Here is a 20,104-nt window from a genome sequence, read left to right as displayed (position 1 = left end):
TAGGGACAACCCAGCTGGTGTCAGCCTTGCCTTTTTGGCACAAGGTGAAAACGATTCCATTTTCCTGGGCTTTGAATTGATTGGTTTTACTTCTGCTCTTTCTTGGTTTATTCTTCTGTTACTCCTGTTTTCAGCTGTCGTTTTTACTGCCAGTGTAGCTTTGATGCTAGAATTGTTTGGTTTTTACCATATTGCTGTGTTAGCTGCCTTGGAAGTGTCAGCTGAAAGGCAGCCCAAGTGCTTTAAGTAAAACATGTTTAAAATAAATATTTGAAGTCTAATAAAGGTCTTAAAGTATTCTTCTTATGCAGAAGAATAAAGATTCTTCTACATAAATCTAAGTAGTTTTAACCTAGCCATTCCTACTTATGCCACAAGAGGTCCCCTTTCTCCAGCCTCTACCAGATTTGCTCAGGTAAGCCAGGTGCAGATATATTTCCAAGAAAGGCTCAACCTGCAAAGACAGGCAGATCAGTACGGAAAACTGTTGTGCAGCCACCGTTTAATTTCTAAAAAGGGAGAGGCTGGTACTCAAACCAGACTGCAAGGCCTGTTCTCAGAGCCTATCGTGTTGTGAGAGAAAGGCACTCCACACAGCGGTCCTTTGTGACTACTCTATGTCTGTTACCCATCGCCAGCTCTGCCATCTTGGTACTGAGTTAAGGCAAAAAACAAAACAAAAACATTAAGCTCTGTGCATTTCCCTACCTCTTCTCTGACGCAACGGGAGGTAGTGTACACCCCAGTGATTAAGGTAGGGGGATAAAAGAGTCTACTCGATGGGAGAGAGGCCCACGCCTGGAAGATCTAAAATGGGGAAAGAAAGTAAGTCACCAGAGTATGAACAGTACTTCAAAAGCTGCCCTTCCGACACAGATTCAGATTACTTTATTTACAGTCTGTGAACAAAAGAGAAATATACAGTTGTAAATGACATAAAGTAGTATAAACTCCTTAAAATAAACGTATACATATACCTAAAAATGGCAATTTAAAAATACACTCATAAGTTTGAGACTCTTATTTTTAAAACCACATAACAGTAATTTGCAACTATTCTAGAAATTACTGAATCTTCATCGGCTAATAAATACTTTACAAGGAAATCCCCGGTTTTCCCCTTCAAATTATTTAGCAGGGGATTAATTAATTGCTGTCTTACATCCTGGTAAAGTGGGCACTGTAATAGAATATGGGCCATTGACTCGATCTCCTGGATTCCCACACAATTAGAACAAGAATTCTGGCTCCCAGCATCCTCTTTGTCAGGTCTCTCAGGCTCCATTTGCTTATAAAACCCAAGTGTCTAGAGTCCTATTTTGATGTTATTTATTTAAAAAAAGAAGGCTGTATGCGAGTACAGGATAACCTCGGTATTTGTGTTCCATTCCCAGCTACTGCTGCGGGTATCGAAACTTCAAATACCAAGGCATTGGGGCAATGCAAATCTGGGGGTTAGGTTCTTAAGTGTGTGTGGGGGTGGGGGGTGGGGGGGAGATGACCAAAAACCATGAAAAAAGCATGATTAAGTGCCCCACCATGCTCCATGGGTCCCCAGCAGTCCAGCAATGCTCCCCCTGCCCCGAGACTGAAATCCACCTCTTTTTTTTGGAGAAAAATCAGGGTTTGTTTCTTTTTTAATGTTCTCTTTAAAAGGAGCCACAAAATGGCGGCCGGAAGTGATCTCAGAGATTATTTCCAGCCACCCCCAATCTGCGGATTCAACCCCTTTTAAGCCGTTTCCCCCCTCGCGTATACAGAGGTCAGGTGCCAATTACCCAACTGTGGATACGTGAAACCACAGATCTGTGAGTAATGCAGTCCTCCCATACAGCCATTCCAAGGCATGCCAGAAGTCCTGGCCCAGTGTGTCATTCGCACTCCCTGCCCATGCTCCTCATGGTTATGGTGACGTTTGTCTGTAATCGTGATGGCAGGCGGCAGGACTGAGTGTCCAAGCATACAGCCTTTTAAAAAACAACAACATCTAAAGGCAGTTTAGGCTTACAAGTTTCATTTTCCAAGAACATATCTGCATTACAGATTTATTTATTTATTATTTATTTATTACATTTATACCCTAACCCAAACTTATGTTTCTGGGCGGCTAACAACAATTAAAACACCTTATTTAACAGTCAATGTCCTGAAAAGCCTTGGTAATTTTAATTTTAATTTTTAATTTAAAAATATAACAAAGGACATAACCAACATGATGTCCATCTGTGCGCCAATACAGCATGGAAAAAAATTGAGCCCTCACTGTTAAGAGTTATTAAATTAAACTCAGGAAGCACAGAGCTACAATTCTCACAGCTTTCGTAACAGAATTCTAAGCACTTCACCATACTAGAATTTCCAATGTTCTGTGTTATTCGATTTCTATACCGCCCTTCCAAAAATGGCTCAGGGCGGTTTAAACAGAGAAATAATAAATAAATAAGACGGCTCCCTGTCCCCTAAGGGCTCACATTCTAAAAAAAACACAAGATAGACACCAGCAACAGTCACTGGAGGTACTGTGCTGGGGGTGGAGAGGGCCAGTTACTCTCCCCCTGCTAAATAAAGAGAATCACCACGTTAAAAAGGTGCCTCTTTGCCCAGTTAGCAGAGGGAATCCCTGTGTAACAGAGATTCCCAGGAAAGCGACAGCAAGCGAAAGGTCATGCCCTCACCTCTTGCCTGTGGCCTTTCCAGAGGCAACTGGTGGGCCACTGTGTGAAACAGGATGCTGGACCTGATAGGCCTTGGGCCTGATCCAGCAGGGCTGTTCTTATGTTGTGGACTACACTCCCATCATCCTCAGTCCAAAGCTACTGCAGCTGCTGCTGACAGGACCTCTATTAACAAGATGTGAGAATCCCCATTACAGGGAACCCTGATCAGAACCCAAGACGCCCAGGGCACCACCCCTCCTCACCTCGGCACCTTCGGCCCGAGCTTCTGCCACAAGGCTCTCGATTGTGTCTCGCTGCTTCTCATCAGCCAAGGCTCCCAAGTCCACCGCCTTGTCTAGAGAGTCTCCCACGCGGAGCTGCCCCATTCGGCGCTTCAGGCGTTGAATGAAGTCTTTGACTATGGATTCCTGCAGCAGCAGCAGAGTCCCAATGCTGTGGACCTGAGCAAGGAAGAAGCTCACGTAATTAGTGCTCGGGAGCAGAGGAACAACCAACTTCTGGATCTCCAGAGTGCGGCTCTATTCCGCAAGTGCCATTATGGCGCTCAGAAGTGAGCGTTGAATTATGAGGTCCTCAGGCCTGTCTCACCTCCTCGCTGTTGGTTTTTCAGTATCTGGCCAAGACGTTTTTAGTTCGCCAGGCATTTTGAGTTTGTTTTATTCTTTCCCCACACCCTTGAGTTTATCTTCCTGGAGTCTATATCAGTTTCTGTTTTAATTGTGGTTTATTTTCTTCCCGACCCACATGAGAGTTGGAAAACCAGACAAACCTTCTAGTACATTATGGGGGGAAATGTGGTAGTGCTGCCAGGGGCCACATAAAGTAGTTTCAGGAGCCATATCTAGCCCATGGACCACCAGTTGCCAGACCTGACTTTTTTTTGGGGGGGGGGGAACACACCATTCCTATTTCCAATCAATTGGGCCAATCAATCCTCAGCCTGCCCAATTCCCGTGCAAACATACCTGTCCCCGATTCAGCCAGATGGCATCTACCAACCCATCCACAGCACTATCGAGATCTGCTGAGTCAAAGACGATAAAGGGCGATTTCCCTCCGAGTTGCAGAGAAAGCTTCTTGCCAGTCCCAGCTGTGGCACGGCGCAAGCTGCGTCCTGCCTGTAGTGGCGATACAGATCCATGTGCGTCAGAAAGATGCTGTGTGCATACTTAGCGCCTCTCTCACTCCTCCAGCCACAAACACAACCTGAGAAGTATGTGTAGGCCAAGACGCTAGCTGTGGTTAGAACTAGGAAGCTGGAAATGTGAACAACCCCATCACTACTATTCCCAGAGAGCGGGTCAGTATGAAGGCAAAAAGGGGAAAGCCAGAAAGCTGAGAAGCAGTGGGGTCTGGCTATGGCAGACGGAGCCACAGTTTTGTGGTAGAGTATTTGCTTTGTATGCAGGCAGACGACGTCTGCTAAAACCCCGGAGGGCTGCTGCCAGTGAGTGTAACCAATACTGAGTGAGATGGAACAACGTCTTGACTCAGTATAAGAAAACTTCCTATGTAATCCAATGCATGTTTAGGGAACGGGGCTGCAACTCAGCAGAAAAGCATCTTTACATGCAGAAGGTCCCTAGTTCACTCCCGGACATCTCCAGGTAGGGCTAGGAAAGACTCCTGCATGAAGACGCCTTGAGGGACCACTGCCAGTCAGTGTAGACCAGAGATGCTCAACTTTGGCCCTCCTGCAGATATTGACCTACAGTTCCCATCATCCTTGGCTATTGGCCACTGTGACTGGGGATTATGGGAGCTGTAGTTCAAAAACAGCTGGGGGGCCTAAGTTGAGCAGGTGTAGAAAATCCTGAACTAGAGGGGCCAATGCTTTGATTCAGCAGAATACAGCTTCCTATCCCCCTCTCTCACTTGTCCTTCCCAAAGCAGCTTTCCCCCACCAACGGGGCTGTAGTTTAGTGGTAGAGAATCTGCTTTGCATGCAGAAGGTTGCAGGTTCAATCCCTGGAAGCATCTCCAGGTAGGGCTGGGAGAAACTGCTGCTGGGAACCTTGGAGAGTCACTGCCAGTCAAAGGAGACAATACTGAGCTAGTCTGACTCAGTATAAGGCAGCTTCCTATGTCCCTATGCAAAGAAGGCTATGAAAGCCACCTGCCTGAAACCCTGAAGCACTCCTGGCAGTCAATGCAGACAGCAACATTCCCTCTAAAAGGGATTCGCAGATGTTGTGGACTACAACCCCCAGAATCCACAGCTGCAATGACTTTTGACTGGGGATTCTGGGAGTTGTAGTCAACGATGTCTGGGAAACCATGTTAGAGGGAACACTTGCAGACAGCTCATCTAGGAGGGTCTGATTAGGAAAGCTTTACCTACTACAGAAGGAAGACACATTGTTGCCTGAAACTCCACACACAAGGCTCCACACGCACGGAAATGCACACAAATGCACGCATGCACACAGACACGCGCACAAGCGCACATACACAAAAACACAAGCACACACAAACATGCATGCACAAACCAACGAACACACACGTGTGCACAGAGACATGCATGCACACACTCGAGCACACAAACGCACGCACACACACAAATGCGCACACACAGACGCTCACGCACACGTGCTCATGGACACGCACGCAGACAGGCGCACGCACATACACACGCGCACACACGCAGACACCAATGTGCACACACGCGAACACCCACGCGCACACACACACACACACACACGAGCACACACACAAGCAAGCAAGCAGGCGCACCCGCATACACACACACACTCGAGCACGCAAATGCACGCATGTGCACACAAATGTGCGCACACTCACACAAACGCGCATGCAGATACACGCGAACGCACACACACATGCATGCCCACAAACACATGTACGCACACGTGAGCGCGTGCACACACACATGTGCACACAAACAAACCCACACACATGCGCACACACACAAACACAAATGTGCGCACTCGCACGCTAACACTTGGGCACACAAACGCACCCACTCGCAAACATCCACACACTCGCACACGCAGACGTGCGTGCACACACTCATGCGCGCGCACTCATGCTCGTGCGTGCAAATGCACGCACGTGCACACACACGTGTGCACCCACGCAAACGCACACATACGCGCGTGCACAGACACACGCGAATGCGCACACCCACACACGTGCACACCCACAAACACACGTATGCACACGCACACACACCCAAATGCACGCACTCGCACGCACACACTCGAGCACACAAATGCACGTGTGTGCACAAACGTCCACACACGCACACACTAATGCACACATGTGCACACATGTGAGCACACGTGTGCGTGCGCACACCCACGCACACCCAGACATGCGCACACCCACGTACGCACACATGTGCACGTACACATGCACGCACACACACACACAGAAATATGCATACACACACAAACGTACACAAACGTGCACACACGCGCATGCACACACCCGCGCAGACACACAAGCACCAATACACTTGAGCATGCTAATGCACACACGTGCGCGCTCACGCAAACGCGCATGCACAGAAACACGTGAACGCACACACATGTGCACGCCCACAAACATGTGTGCACACGTGCGCGCGCACACACACGCACGCAAACCCACACGCGCGCATGCATACACGCACACACACAAGCACAAATGCATGCACTTGCACGCACACACACTAACGCACATACACGCATGCATGTAAGCACACGTGCGCGCGCACACACTCACGTAAGCACACACACGCACAGACACGCGCACACTCACGTACACATACACACGCACGCAAACACACACGGAAATGCGCGCACACACAAACCTGCACACACACACAGCAAAAAAACGTGCACGCATGTGTGCGCACACACACAAACACACCCCTACCCCCTATTAAATGAAAATAAATATAAGCAAGCAGATACAAGCTGGGGCTGTTCTATGCCTCTTCCACTGCCCTGAACAAAAAGAGAGGCACCTACCTCCGAACAGCCGGCAAAAGCTACTTTGTCAATGCCTGTGTGGGCCGCCAAGGACTCTCCCAGGCCCTGGTCTCCCGTGACTACATTGAGGACCCCAGGAGGCAGCCCAGCCTGGGCGCAAACCTCGGCCAGGAGCAGAGCCGTCAGCCGGGTGGAGCTGGCTGGCTTTAGTACCACCGTGTTTCCTATTTTCCGAGGTGAAAGAAGGGGGAGTGGGAGAGAGACGCATGGAAGCATCAGGAAGAAGCCCAATGGAAACATCAATTCCCTTACTCTTCTCTCCCTGATGTCAATCACACAGGAGCCCTATTCAGACATTACGTTCTGCGAGTGGGACCTAAGAGGAGAGCTGATCTTGTGGCAGCACATAGGAGTTGTCCTCTTTGCCAAGTCCACCCTGGTTTGCATTTGAATGGGAGACTACATGTGAGCAGTGCAAGATATTCCCCTTGGAGGAAGGGGCTGCTCTGGGAAGAGCACCCACCTGCTTGCATGCAGAAGCTTCCAAGTTCCCTCCCTGGCATCTCCAAGATAGGGCTGAGAGAGACTCCTGCCTGTAATTTTGGGAGAAGCTGCTGCCAGTCTGGACAGGCAATACTGAGCTAGATGGACCAGTGGTCTGACTTGGTATACGGCAGCTTCCTATGGTCCAAAGCAAAGGGTTAGGGGAAAAGAGTTGTTCACAGGTGGGAGACCTTGCAGGGAGGCTGACGTTTGGTGAATTTTTATGAATGGAGGATAGTTTTCTCTTTTGAAGTGAGCCTTTCCAAGCTCCAAAAAATATTTTCCAAGAGTGGAAAATATTTTCCAATTCTGCCAGCATCACAAATTTCAAGCGGGTGAAGAGCAGAGCTCCAGAGCCTAGAACAGCTCCACTGACCACCCAATGAGCAGGAGAAAATGAGGCTTGTAAAATTGTGAGTTGTGTTAAGGAAGTGGAGAGAGATTTCCGCCCCACCCCCACCCCCCTTTTTGTAGCACTAGAACTCAGGGTGGCCCAATGAGACTGATGACAATAGATTCAAGGCTGACAGAAGAAGAGTACTTCTTCACACAATACAGGCTTAGCTTAAGGAACTCACTGCCACAGGATGTTGTGATGGACACTGGCTTAAATGGCCTGAAAAAGGAGATGCGGCAAATTCAATGGCTATGTTTTAATTTTTGTAAACCACCTTGGGGTTGTTTTTAACGAAAGGCGGTATAGAAATGTAAAAATAAATAAATAAATAAATATTAGCCACAATGGCTAAATGGAACCTCCATGTCCAGGGCCAGTATATCTCCATGTACTAAATGCTAGGGACAAACAAAGGGGAGGACTGCCTGTCTTCGTGCCCAGCTTGTGAGGTCCCAAAAGCATCTGGCTGGCTGCTGTTGGGAAGACAACACTGGACTAGATGGATCTTTGGTTTGATGCTGCAGGCTGATCAGTACCAGGGATTCACATAAGTGGAACTCAGGTACTCATGAGTTTCAAAAAATGTGTAAATCAAAGTACCCCAAACATTCAAAAAATTCTCAAATGTGTACCATCTGGGACCACCTCCCTAAGCTTGCCCCTCCTCCCAACAGCTGTCCTTGCTGTCACTATTACTACTACTTATAAACCACTTTTCAACAAAAGTTTCCGAAGCGGTTTACATAGAGAAAGGAAGAAAAGAAGAAAGGAAGAAAGGAAGAAGAAAGATCCCCTGTCCCTAAAGGGCTCACAATCTAATAAGAAACACAAGATAGACACCAGCAACAATCACCGGAGGGCTACTGTGCTGGGGGTGGATAGGGCCAGTTGCTCTCTCCCTGCTAAATAAAGAGAATTACCACTTTAAAAGGTGCCTCTTTGCTCAGTTAGCAGGGACTACTCCCTCACTGCAGCTCCTGCTACCGTCACTGGTACATGCCAGACTGCAGAATATTATGAAGTTTTTTTGTGTAGGGTTGTATATACAGGAGGACCTCGCAGGAATGGCACTTGCGGTTCTGCGTATCCTTGGTTGGGTGCTGGACACCCTACCTTGGTATACACGGGGTGGGGGGGGAGAGAAGGGTTAAACCTCCATATCTGTGGGCCGGGGTGGCCAGAAATGACCTCAGAGGTTATTTCCAGCTGCCATTTTGAGTACAGCAGATATCAGGAGCCATTTTAGGGCTCATCTTTTAAAAGAACACCCACAAAACGGTGATTTTCAATTGATTTTTTTACTTGGGGGGGCAAGACTGGACTTCTGGGGTCCCGTGGAGCATGGAAGGCCACTTCCCCCTGTGTTTATAGGGCCATTTTACCCCTTTGGGGGGCATTTCCTGGCCTCCAGGAACCTAACCCTCCGATTCCCATAACCCCAATGATCCAGTATTTGTGGTTTCCATATCTGCAGTACTAGCAGAGAATGGAACCCTGCAAATACTGAGGTTCTCCTGTACCTCCCGGGCCAATCCCCTTTAAAACATCAATGTTTGTATCAAGAGATCCCAGTTCCACATACCCATGGCCAGCGCTGGACACACCTTCCAAGCCAGAGTCAACAAAGGAAAATTCCGAGGAATGAGAGCAGCGACGACACCTATTGGAGAGATTTATGTTTTGATCAGAACTTTCGAGTTCTCTGGGTGGAATTGGACTCCCTAGCATTAGAATGGAAGGGGGCAGTAAGCCACAATTGCTGGCTTTTCACAGGAGCAAGTTCCAAGAAGAGAGTGCAGAAGGCGGAGGCCGAAATGACTGGCAGGGAAGGCGGAATACCTTTCTTACAGGGAAAGGCCACAGCATTTGGGAGTTTTCGTTCAGAAAAAGGTTTAGAGGTTGAAGAACTAAGGAATCAAACTGTTCCTAAAGTTTAAGGGGAGAAGGTGGCTAAGGGCAAATATGATGAGCTGGTCTTGAGCTGGTAGCAAGCATGCATTGTCCCTTTTGCTAAGCAGGATCTGCCCTGGTTTGCATTTGAATGGGAGTCTTTGTATGAGCACTGTAAGATATTCCCCTCAGGGGATGGTTGCGCTCTGGGAAGAGCACCTTCATGCTTGCATGCAGAAGGTTCCAAGTTCCCTCCCTGGCATCTCCAAGATAGGGTGAGAGAGACTCCTGCCTGCAGCTTTGGAGAAGCTGCTGCCAGTCTGTGTAGACAATACTGAGCTAGATGGACCAAGGGTCTGACTTCGTATAAAGCAGCTTCCTATGTTCCTGTGATGGAGACTTATTCTCCTCCTCTCACAGCAGCAGAACCAGGTCTCACCCAATGAAAGTTTTAGCAGGAGTTTAGGATGTACAAAAGGGCACATAGTGCACGATTAATCCATGGAATTCACTGCCACAAGATGTGATGATGGCCACCAGCTTAAATGGCTTTGAAAGGGGATAGTACAACTTCATGGAGGACAAGTCTACTAGTGCCTACTAGTCTTGGGTGTTACAACCTACCTCCAGGTTTTTAGAGGCAGGATGTTTTGGAATACCCAGTTGCAGGGGAGCAACAGCAAGAGAGGGGGCATGGCTTCATCTCTTGCTTTGGGGCTTCCCAGAGGCTCCTGGTTGGCCACTAAAGGGAAATAGGATGCCGGACCAGAGAGGACTAGCAGGAGAGCTGGTCTTGTAGTAGCGAGCATGAATTGTCCCCTTTGCTAAGCAGGGCCTACCCTGGTTTGCATTTGGATGGGTGACAGCATGCTTTAGCAGTGTCTGCTGTAAGATAGTCTCCTTGCAAGGTGGGGCCATTGTTCAGTGGCAGAGCACCTGCTTTGCTTGCAGAAGGTCCCAGGTTCACTCCCTGGCATCTCCAGGTCAGGCTGGGAAAGATTCCTGCCTGAAACCCCTGGAAAGCTGCTGCCAGCTAATGTAGACAGTGCTCAGCTAGAAGGAACAATTGTCTGACTCGGGATGAGCCAGCTTCCGATGCCCGCGGTGTACATATTAAATAGTCCTGGACAGCAACGCAACCCTACACAAGAAGACCGTAACAAGCAAGAGGGCGAGGCCTGAGCTAGGCCTCTGGCATTCTCCAACTCACCAAGAGGCTTCCAGCCCTTCATCTCCACCTCCATCAGCTGGGCCCAGCCGGCATGATGGTAGAAATGCCGGACGACCAAAGGAAGGTCTGCATCCCGGGCTTCCCGGGCTAGCTTCCCACTATCTAGGCTCTCCAGAAGGCTAAGCAGCCGCTGGTGTTTCTGGATGGTCCTGGTCACACTGGCAAAGAGAAGGAACCGAGTTACTCAGAACTAGGATGCGGGAATTACCCAAGCTAACCTACAGACTATGCATTATTTAAAATATTTACAGACTACTTTTCAACAAGAAGAACATTCTCAGGGTGGTTTATGTAGCAAAATGAATAAGAAAACGGACTGGTGCAGACATCAAGCAGAACCTCAGTTAAAACCTGGCTCTGGCATCCCTGAGGGTTTCAGGCACTCACCCTTTCCCACGTGAGCATCTCCATTATCCAATTTAAGTTGAAATAAACCAAAATTGGTTGCAACATCTAAACCAGGCCTGCTCAACTTAGGCCCTCCAGCTGTTTTTGGACTACAATTCCCAGAATCCCCAGCCACACTGGCCAATAGCCAGGGATTATGGGAGTTGTGGGCCAACATCTGCAGGAGGGCCGAAGTTGAGCAGGCCTGATCTAAACAGACCGATCTGGGTTTATTCTAACCTAAAGTTAAAATGTGCCATTGAGTCGGTTCCTGGAGACCACAAAGCGCCTTGTGGTTGTCTTTGGTAGAATACAGGAGGGGTTTGCCATTGCCACCTCCCGTGCAGTATGAGATGATGCCTTTCAGCACCTTCCTATATCGCTGCTGCCCAATATAGGAGTTTCCCACAGTCTGGGAAACATATCAGCGGGGATTCGAACTGGCAACCTCTGGCTTGATAATCAAGTCATTTCCCTGCTGCTAACCTACTTGCCCAAAATAAGCTGTGAAACCAACATCAGAAAACCGACATCTGAAGCAAGTAACAGACTGAAGTTTATTTCAAATAAGCAGGTTAGAATAAAGCAAGAATGATCTGTTCAAATGTCAAGACCAATCTTTGTTTATTTTAACCCAAATCAGAAGCTCACACAGTGCATGGGATAGGGGCAGGGCCAGCTTAAGACATGCTGAGACCCTAAACCAGGGATGTGCACGGAACCGGCGGGGGGCAGCCCGAGGGTGGGGGGGATACCTTTAAGGGTGAGGGAGGGTGCTCTTACCCCTCCTGCCATGTTTTCCCGACCGGCGCTGCACTTTAAAAGGGTCCAGTGGGGCGGCAGCGTACCTCCCTGCCGCCCCATTGCCTCGTCGCACCGACTGGAAGTACCCGACGCCTGGTCTTTCGAACCGTAAAAGGGCTTTCGAACAGGTTCGTGCACATCCCTACCCTAAACCATGTCAGGATTTGAAGGCCCCATAGCTTTACAAAAAAAGAAAAGTTATGCTAACAAAAAGGGCAATGAAAATAGAAATAATAAAACTTTTGATTTCTCTAGGGAGAGATGCAATGAAAAATAACCTAATTTATTTTTCAATGAGCTTATTTGCATTATAAATACTTTTAAACGAAAATACATCGTGTAGAACTTTAGTCATTGTTTTGTATCGGAGGCCTGTAATGTGAGACTCTATGCTGTAGCTTACTTAGCTTGTGCCTAAATCCAGCACTGGATGGGAGAGTGTACACTTCCAAGTGGGGTCAAAAACACGCATGCATGCACGCACGCACACACACACAGACAGTAGCAGCAGCCACTGAAGAGATGCAATACAGGGCTGAATAAGGCACCTTTCCCCAAAATATGAGCTTCAGCATCTTAGGCATGAAACTATCATCTCTGGGTATATCTCTACTAGCCACTAGTGTCAGTTTTATAACTATTTAATTGCTGTGGCTTTCTTCAAACATCCTAAAAAAATGTAGTTTGTTTAGGGGGCTGGGAATTCTGCGAGAGGCCCCAGTCCCACCCCAGACGGAGCTACAGTTATTACTGTTACGAACATTTGTGTACCACTTTCTCAACAGAAGCTTTCTGAAAACAGTTCGCAACAAAAAGGAGCTCTCCGGGCCAAGGTGACTCCTGTTAACCTAAGTTTAAGTCTGAGATGTCAATATTTATTTACTGTCAGTATATCGCCTTTCATTTTGAAAAATCCCAAGGCGGTTTACAGCATCTTTAATAAATACCAATATATTACACATACAAATATTAAATATCAGTGTTTAAAATAGTACAAATCTGTTAAAAACATAGACACTGTAGAGCAGTACGCAACATTAGAGCCCCTCTATATAAATTAAGCCCACTTGAAGAAGCAGTGGTGACCATTCCAGAAGTATGAGGGTCCTAGAAGAAGCCCTCACCAAGCTAGCAAGCCTAGCCTCTTATGACTGCCACTTACTTGTACAGATGCCGGGCGCGAACATGGCCAGGTAATTGGCTCCAGCTTTCAAAGGCTTTTGCGGCAACGTCGACAACTGTGTTCACATCTTCTCCGTTGCCTTGGAGGGTGGTGGCCAGGACCTCCCCTGTGGAGTTGCAGAGAAGGGAATTTTTTTCTCAGCTGGGCTGTTTTCATTGCGTCTCAAAATTTGCTAATCCAGCAGCTTTTAAAATAAATAACAATCTGGTAGCTCTAGTGTTCTCTGGGGAAGAGGAGGAGGAGGAGGAGGAACCTAGTCCTTGTCATTTTAGAAAAAGCTTGAAGTAGTGTATGCTGTTTATGCTAGAGGCTTAGAAGCTCAGAGAAGGATGTGGGTGCCACCAGACCCTTTGAGGAATACAAATACGACAAATATTTATATACCACTTTTCAACAAGAGTTCCCAAAGTGGTTTGCATATATACAAACAAACAAACAAACAAACAAACAGCTCCCTGTCCCCCAAGGGCTCACAGTCTAAAAAAGAAACGCAAGATAGACACCAGCAACAGCCACTGGAGGGATTGGACAGGGCCAATTGCTCTCCCCCCGCTAAATAAAGAGAATCACCAGTTTTTAAAAGGTGTGTCTTTGCACAGTTAGCCAGGGACATTTTCAAGGGAAATCTACAGGAGATTTTCAGAGAAATATCAATGGCTGACATCTTGACTAATAAAGTGCTTGGGTAATGATCAAAACTACACAGGTGCAAGAAGATCCAGGGGCCAATCTACAAATGAGCACCCACATGCTCTTCGGCACATGGGCCGAAGGGAGCCACCATTCTTGTCCACTGCTGAAATCCGCAGCAGCCCTCCGTTCGGCACCACCTCCTGCCCACGCCAGCCTCACATTATTATTATTATTATTATTATTATTAAAAATATTTATACCCCGCCCCTCCAGTAGTATATATTTATACCCTGCCCCTCCACCTGCTCAGGGTGGCTCACAAGAGTAATAAAATAGATACAATATAGAACAATAAAATAACAAAGTTAAACTTAAAAGAGCAGGCTAAAACCACAAAAGACAAATTTTAAAAATTTGAAATTAAGAGTTATCAATAAAAAACTAAACACTAAAAAACCTACCAGATGGAAGCAGTGAATTAAATATTTAACTGAAGAGAGGATTTTAAATATTTCTTCAGTTAATTTTTTAAAAACACTGAGGGAGGGAGCATGGCGAAGCTCTTCTGGGAGGACGTTTATACCATCACAATGAGATATAATTGCAGTCATCATACCACGTTGCAGTGGTATAATGGGAGGCCAGAGGCAGTGAGCTTCTGCAGAGGCCATCGACAGGCAGGCAGGTGGCTGCAGTGGTAGTGGCCCCACCAAAACATCTAGACATGGGCCGATGATATCGCTACTCTAGTGAGTAGACCCCATAGTTAATGCCAAAAGAGGGGGTGGGTGGGTCTGCAGAGCAATATCATAGGAATTAGGCTTTCTTTTCCTAAAAGAGAAAAAAGCCCAATTCCTGTGATACTCAACAATCAAGCTATTTGTGAAAAATTGTTTTAAAGTGTAGTTGCATGCTTTGGTTCAGAATGGTCTGTTCCAATTGCCATGAATGGAGGAGGACAGATCGAAACACATGCAACATAGAGGCTATTCCATGGTGCATGAAATCCAGACAGCCCACACAGAGACGTCTACATTTTCTACAGCAGTCAATTTAAACTCTGTGCCAAAAGAAGCCAACTTCTGAAATCTGCATGAATTATGCGAATTATTCAAAATATTATTAATACACTATTGGACAGAATTGATTCTATTTCCAATAATCATGTGGAAAGACAAGGAATTAGGCAAGGCACTGAAGTGTCAGACCTTTATAGCTGGACGTTCTGCACAACCACGCTGTGGCCACTCTGATGCTCTTCCTGCATATTTTAAAGCTAATTTTCACAACCATAAGGACTACAAACTTGGGTGTATTTTTTTTTTAAGAAATGAAATCCAAGGCTCTCAGAATAAGATTCTGTGTCCAATGTTAAATTCTGAGCCTACACAATGCAATCACAGAACTTTAAAATACATGTTGTTTCCTTCAACATCTGTCCTCTCTCCCCAGTGCCCCTACCTGTGGTGGGATTCTTGGTAGCATAGGTCTCCCTTCCTTCTGGCTTCAACCATTGGCCGTTGATGAAATGTCCAAAGCTACGACCGTGAGATTCCAGCCAGGCCTAGAAAGAAAGTGGGGAGAAAAAGAGGCAGACGTTAAAAGGAAACAAAGATTTAGTTGGACAAATACAAAATCTGCTTTATTATTTCCCACTAGAAGGAAACAGCATCTGGACCAAACTGGCACTAAGCTAGCTTTTAACATGATGAACTGGCCTTGTGAACAACCCAATACATGGAGAACTCCCAACCTGCCATGCCCCAGAAGCCTTAGTAAATTCGGCATGGTCAAATGCCAATGCTGGTCAATGCTCAGGCATGTGGTCACTGGGACATCCCCACCCCACCCCCCAGGGGAAAAAAATTCCTGTTGAGGCAGAAAGTGGAGAATCCTGAAGACACCTGAGCACTGGCCAGGCTGGATCAATCACACCAAATTCCTCTTGGAATTTGGAAACTTCAGTATATAGCAAGGAAGGAAAAGAAAAAGAACTCCTCTTTGGGGTAATCTGGTCCAATTCTCCATTTCCTTCTGAACAGTGAACAGCTGGATAGGGGAGTAAAAAGGCCATAGTTCAGTGGTTAGAACAGAAGGTTCCAAGGTTCCAAACCCAGCTACAAAGATCTCAGGTGGTAAGGCTTGGGATTCTTTTCTGCCTGAATTTTGGAGAGCTACCGATCAGAGAAGGCAGAACTAGGCCCAATAGCTTGACTCAGTATAGGTAGCATAAGGTGCACACCATCCATAGTTTTTTGAGAAACTTTTCATTTTTGGCTAACAAGCCCTACACAACATGACACAACCGAGAGCACACACATACCTGCTACCTGGGCTAGGAGACAATTTTTTAAAGTGCTCTCTTACATTCAACAGGAGGAGAGTACCTGCCTCTATTTATCCCAGAAAAGCATCCGTCCCAGTGGCTGTTGCTTGTGCCCCTCTCCCTTGCGATTCTTTTTAGACTGTGAGCCCTTTTGGAGCAGAGGACCATCATCTCATTCCTTTTTGCTATGCTAACCAACTGAAAAACTTATTTTGTTGAAAAATACTATATCACCACTTTGGCATTTTATATCTATGCTTTGCAATAGGTAAGGTCCAAAGTTCAATCAATGGCATCTCAGTCAGAGCTCTCTCAGATACCTGGTCTGAAATCCTTTAATTGACAATACCATGCATTGAACGTGGGACCTTCCCTTTACAAAGTATGTGCCCTAAATACTGACTACAGACCTTACTTAGTACATTAAATCATTGAGCTTTAATACCAGAGTCCCGATGGCATCTGCAAGATCACTCAAGAGGGATAAACTGCCTCCTTTACCACAGTTTACAGCTACGTTTCTGGGTCAACACAGCCCTCTTTTGGAAACATATTCTTGGTCTGTGGCCGTGATAAGAATGGCAGAGCAGAGTTTCAATTTAGATCTTCAGTTTTGCCAAATGTCAATGCTTTATGGAATAAAGGCAGCAGAACTTTTTTTTAAAAGGCCAATTTCATCATTAGAACCACCACACTTAGTCAACTAATTGGTTAGATCAGGGGTTCTGAACCTTAGGTCCCCAGATATTGGGACTACAACTCCCATAATCCCCAACCACAATGTCCTTGTGGCTGGGGGTGATGTGAAGTCCCAACAACATCTGGGGACCCGAAGTTAGGAACCCCTGGCTTAAATCAATCCGTTTTAAAATCTTTTGGTTGACTAAGTACCACCATCAATCGGGCTGGTATTTTTTTAAATCTATCATTTTTAATATAAGAATTTACAAAAACTGTCAGTGGTAGGTGCCACCTTACAAAAGGCATCTTCCCTCACGCACAAGGAAATGACTCCCAAATGGGGCTGCTGTGACACATGCATCCATCACCTAAACACATAGGAAGTCTCCTTCACTTTGCCAGAAATATTGGTTTAGTTCCTAAGTAAGTCTACACAGATTAAGGATGCAGTCTTAAACACACCAGCTGACATCCTGACTACATTTACTCAAGGAAGTCCCACTGAAATTAAAAGGACAAGTAGTAAATTTAGTCAGGATGTCAGCTACTCAATAGGGAGAAAGCTCTATTGAGCACACATCCTTAAGAACTGATAGCCTATTAGTTATCAGTTTTATATTTTAATGTTAATGATTTTAATGTTTAAATGATTTTAATTGTTTAATGGATTTGGTTTTGATGTTAATTGTTTTTATTTTGATGTAAACCACCCTGAGCCATTTTTTGGAAGGGTGGTATATAAAGCAAAACAAATCAAATCAAAACCAATCAATAAAAACAAATAAATAGTTAGTGGACTAAAACTCACATGATCAATCAACTAATATTTCTTTAATGGTGAGCAAGTCCTATTTATAAAGTTCTTTTACATTATTTTGCAACATCTCAGATGGGAGTAGGAGGAAACTAGTTTTTATAACCTCCACTAGAACTTCATAATCACTTGAGTTAAAAAAAAAAACTTTACAGCTGACCTAACCCCAGACTCTGCCTTTCATCTGATGAGCAAGTGGGGGTTGTTAGGGGATAAAAGCCTATATAGATACCACAGAGTTCATATACTGAAGGTTGTTCTCCTGAATCAACAACTTTTGCGAATCCAGCCAAGGAGTTTCTATACACACACACACTTCCTTGTTCCACTATCTCAGGTCCTTCTCTGATCATCCTGTGCCTGCTATAACTTTGCAGCTCCACCCCTCTCCGTATACCAGAGATACAGAGCAACTTTGTTATGGTTTGCAAGGTCACTTCAAGATGAAAACACACAGAGAAAGCAAGAATTTCATCCCTCCCCATCCAAGTTCCTAATGGGTCTCTCCACTCTTCTGAGAACTTACACCCGTTTAGATTTTTTTTTTTAGACAATCAATTATTTAAGGCTACAGTGATTTAAAGAGCTGCTTATCTTAAGATAATCATTACAAAGGCCCTTAGAAAGGGACTTAGGTTCTCCAAAAGGGACAAGAGTGTGTGTATATGTATGTATTGGGAGAGGGAGCATGTAGAGAGGCTCGGAATCTGCAGGGCTGAATTTTCTGGCAAAGGAATTAAGTTTAATGGGTTGCTCTTAGCACAGGCAACCTTTAGCAGAAGGGGCTCTTGAACGCTGGCCTCTTTAAGAGGTTCCCCTTCAACCTCTTTGCAGAGGTCCTGGTTCCAGTTTTCTTCCTTGACCTGCCGAGGCCCATTCTTCTCCCTCTCTTCTCCAGCGGCCTCTCTCTCTTTCTGGCTCTTGGCCCACATCTGCCGAATCCAATCCATCTCCGCTGTCCACAACCTTCGGTCCTTCTCCCGCTGGGCTTTCTCCTCTTCCCATAGTCCCTGGAACAGTTTCTCCCTTTCCCGAAAGTGGGTCCGAATGTCCCGCACAAGCTCATCAAACTTGTCATCCCGGGGCCTTTTCCTCCTGCTGCGGAGCTGAGCCAACTTTTCTCGTGTGCTCAGAAGGGTTCGTGGTCTGGGAAAAGCTGTGGGATGGGACACAGATAATGCATTATCTGGAACAGCAGAGAGACACTAATGCCAAATTCATGACTTTGCTTCCAAAGGATTTACGAGGCCCCATAATTTACGAGGCCCCATAAGACAAACGGAATGTTATTTATGATCAGAAGGACTTCCAATGAACTAGGAGACCACCACAAACCTTGCAGGTTTGCCACCATGGCAGGGGTCAGAAGGCAAGTATCATCTACATAAAAACAACAGCAGCATCAGGTTAGCCTCCAAACTACACATATGATCAGCACCTTTAACAGGGAGGAGAGCAAGTCCATACCTGCTCCTCCACTACTCGCTGCCACAGGAAGCTTGGTGGCACTCCTCACCCCCAGCTATCATCACGCACCCATCCAGCGTCTCCCAGCTTCCCTCCTGTGGTGGCAAGTGGCGGAGGAACAGGTATGGACCTGCTCTCCCCCCTGTTAAAGGTGTAGGCGATGTGCTGCGATTTGCTACTCGAATCACATTTTATGCACATCTTTAGCTGGGATGCACATCCCTAGCAGGGGATGTGCTGCGATTTGCTACTCAAATCGCATTTTGCGCACATCCCTACCTAGCAAATGCCCCTACTCTTTTTATTTAGCTCAAACGTTCTTTATTTCAGTACGTTACTTCGTTCCAACAATCCCCTTCTGCAAGGCTTATACCCCCCCCAAAAGAGGGACAAAACAGACAAAATAATAATTTAGTTCAGGCATCGATATTGATAATAATATTTATTTATACATGGCTTTCCAGCAAAGCTTAATTCTCCTCTTCCTCTCTCCCCAGCAAAAGCTTTTAAAATAGAAAAACTTCCCTTATTTAGAACTTCTGCAATCTCTGGTCACACCTCTGCTCCCAGTTACATCTATTTTGTCTTTGTAGGAGGTAAGTCACACAGGGGGTCAGTTAGGAGAAAAGGATTAAAAATCATGCTTTTAGGAAAAGAACTCTGGTGCCTGCAGAACGGAGAGAGACTGGAAGCCAGTCAAGAATACTGGGAATTTTGGAAGGTAGTGATACCTAGTGATTTCCAACAACAAAATATTATTTTCTAGTCTTTCTGTGCCTATGGAAAGAGATAAGCCAGCCAGGATCCCTAGGGCTGTCTTGAAGAGTAGAGTAGCCTAGTGGTTTCAACCAGGCAAACTTAGTTAATGCTTCAGACTCGTGGTTCTCCAGAGAGCTAGGAGCCTTATTTACTGGGTTTTCCAGAGAAGTGATTTAGTTGGATTTAACAAAAGGGAAGAAAATAGGAGGGTAAATAAACTGACTGGCAGGACTCCTGAGACTTAGTCTAGTGGAAATCAGAGGAGTTAACGGTGGAGACCAGGAATCCTAGCAAAAGTCAGCTTGCTGGGTGGGTGTGCATCAGGCTTCTCTCTCACAGGGGGCTGTAGCACAACGAAAGATGCCAGGAGTCTTCCTCG

At 46.1% G+C, this 20,104-nt stretch overlaps 1 protein-coding gene across 1 annotated transcript in view; it reads right to left on the bottom strand.

The window, feature by feature from the left end:
• Positions 1–20,104, bottom strand: part of ALDH16A1 (aldehyde dehydrogenase 16 family member A1) — a 66,594-nt gene that overhangs the window by 43,614 nt on the left and 2,876 nt on the right. The window contains exons 3-11 of the mRNA XM_053262554.1: positions 18,270–18,655; positions 15,140–15,242; positions 13,025–13,151; positions 10,651–10,829; positions 9,133–9,210; positions 6,650–6,834; positions 3,644–3,796; positions 2,921–3,118; positions 709–807 (exon numbers count right to left, since the gene is read on the bottom strand). Of these exons, the coding sequence (XP_053118529.1) occupies positions 709–807; positions 2,921–3,118; positions 3,644–3,796; positions 6,650–6,834; positions 9,133–9,210; positions 10,651–10,829; positions 13,025–13,151; positions 15,140–15,242; positions 18,270–18,655 (1,508 nt within the window). The remainder of the gene's footprint in view (positions 1–708; positions 808–2,920; positions 3,119–3,643; positions 3,797–6,649; positions 6,835–9,132; positions 9,211–10,650; positions 10,830–13,024; positions 13,152–15,139; positions 15,243–18,269; positions 18,656–20,104) is intronic.

This window comes from Hemicordylus capensis, chromosome 6 (genome assembly GCF_027244095.1).
Source record: "Hemicordylus capensis ecotype Gifberg chromosome 6, rHemCap1.1.pri, whole genome shotgun sequence".
In the NCBI taxonomy this organism is placed as follows: domain Eukaryota; kingdom Metazoa; phylum Chordata; class Lepidosauria; order Squamata; family Cordylidae; genus Hemicordylus; species Hemicordylus capensis.
The sequence above is the reverse complement of the archived record's forward strand: the minus strand, read 5'-3'. Positions and strand labels throughout refer to the sequence as shown.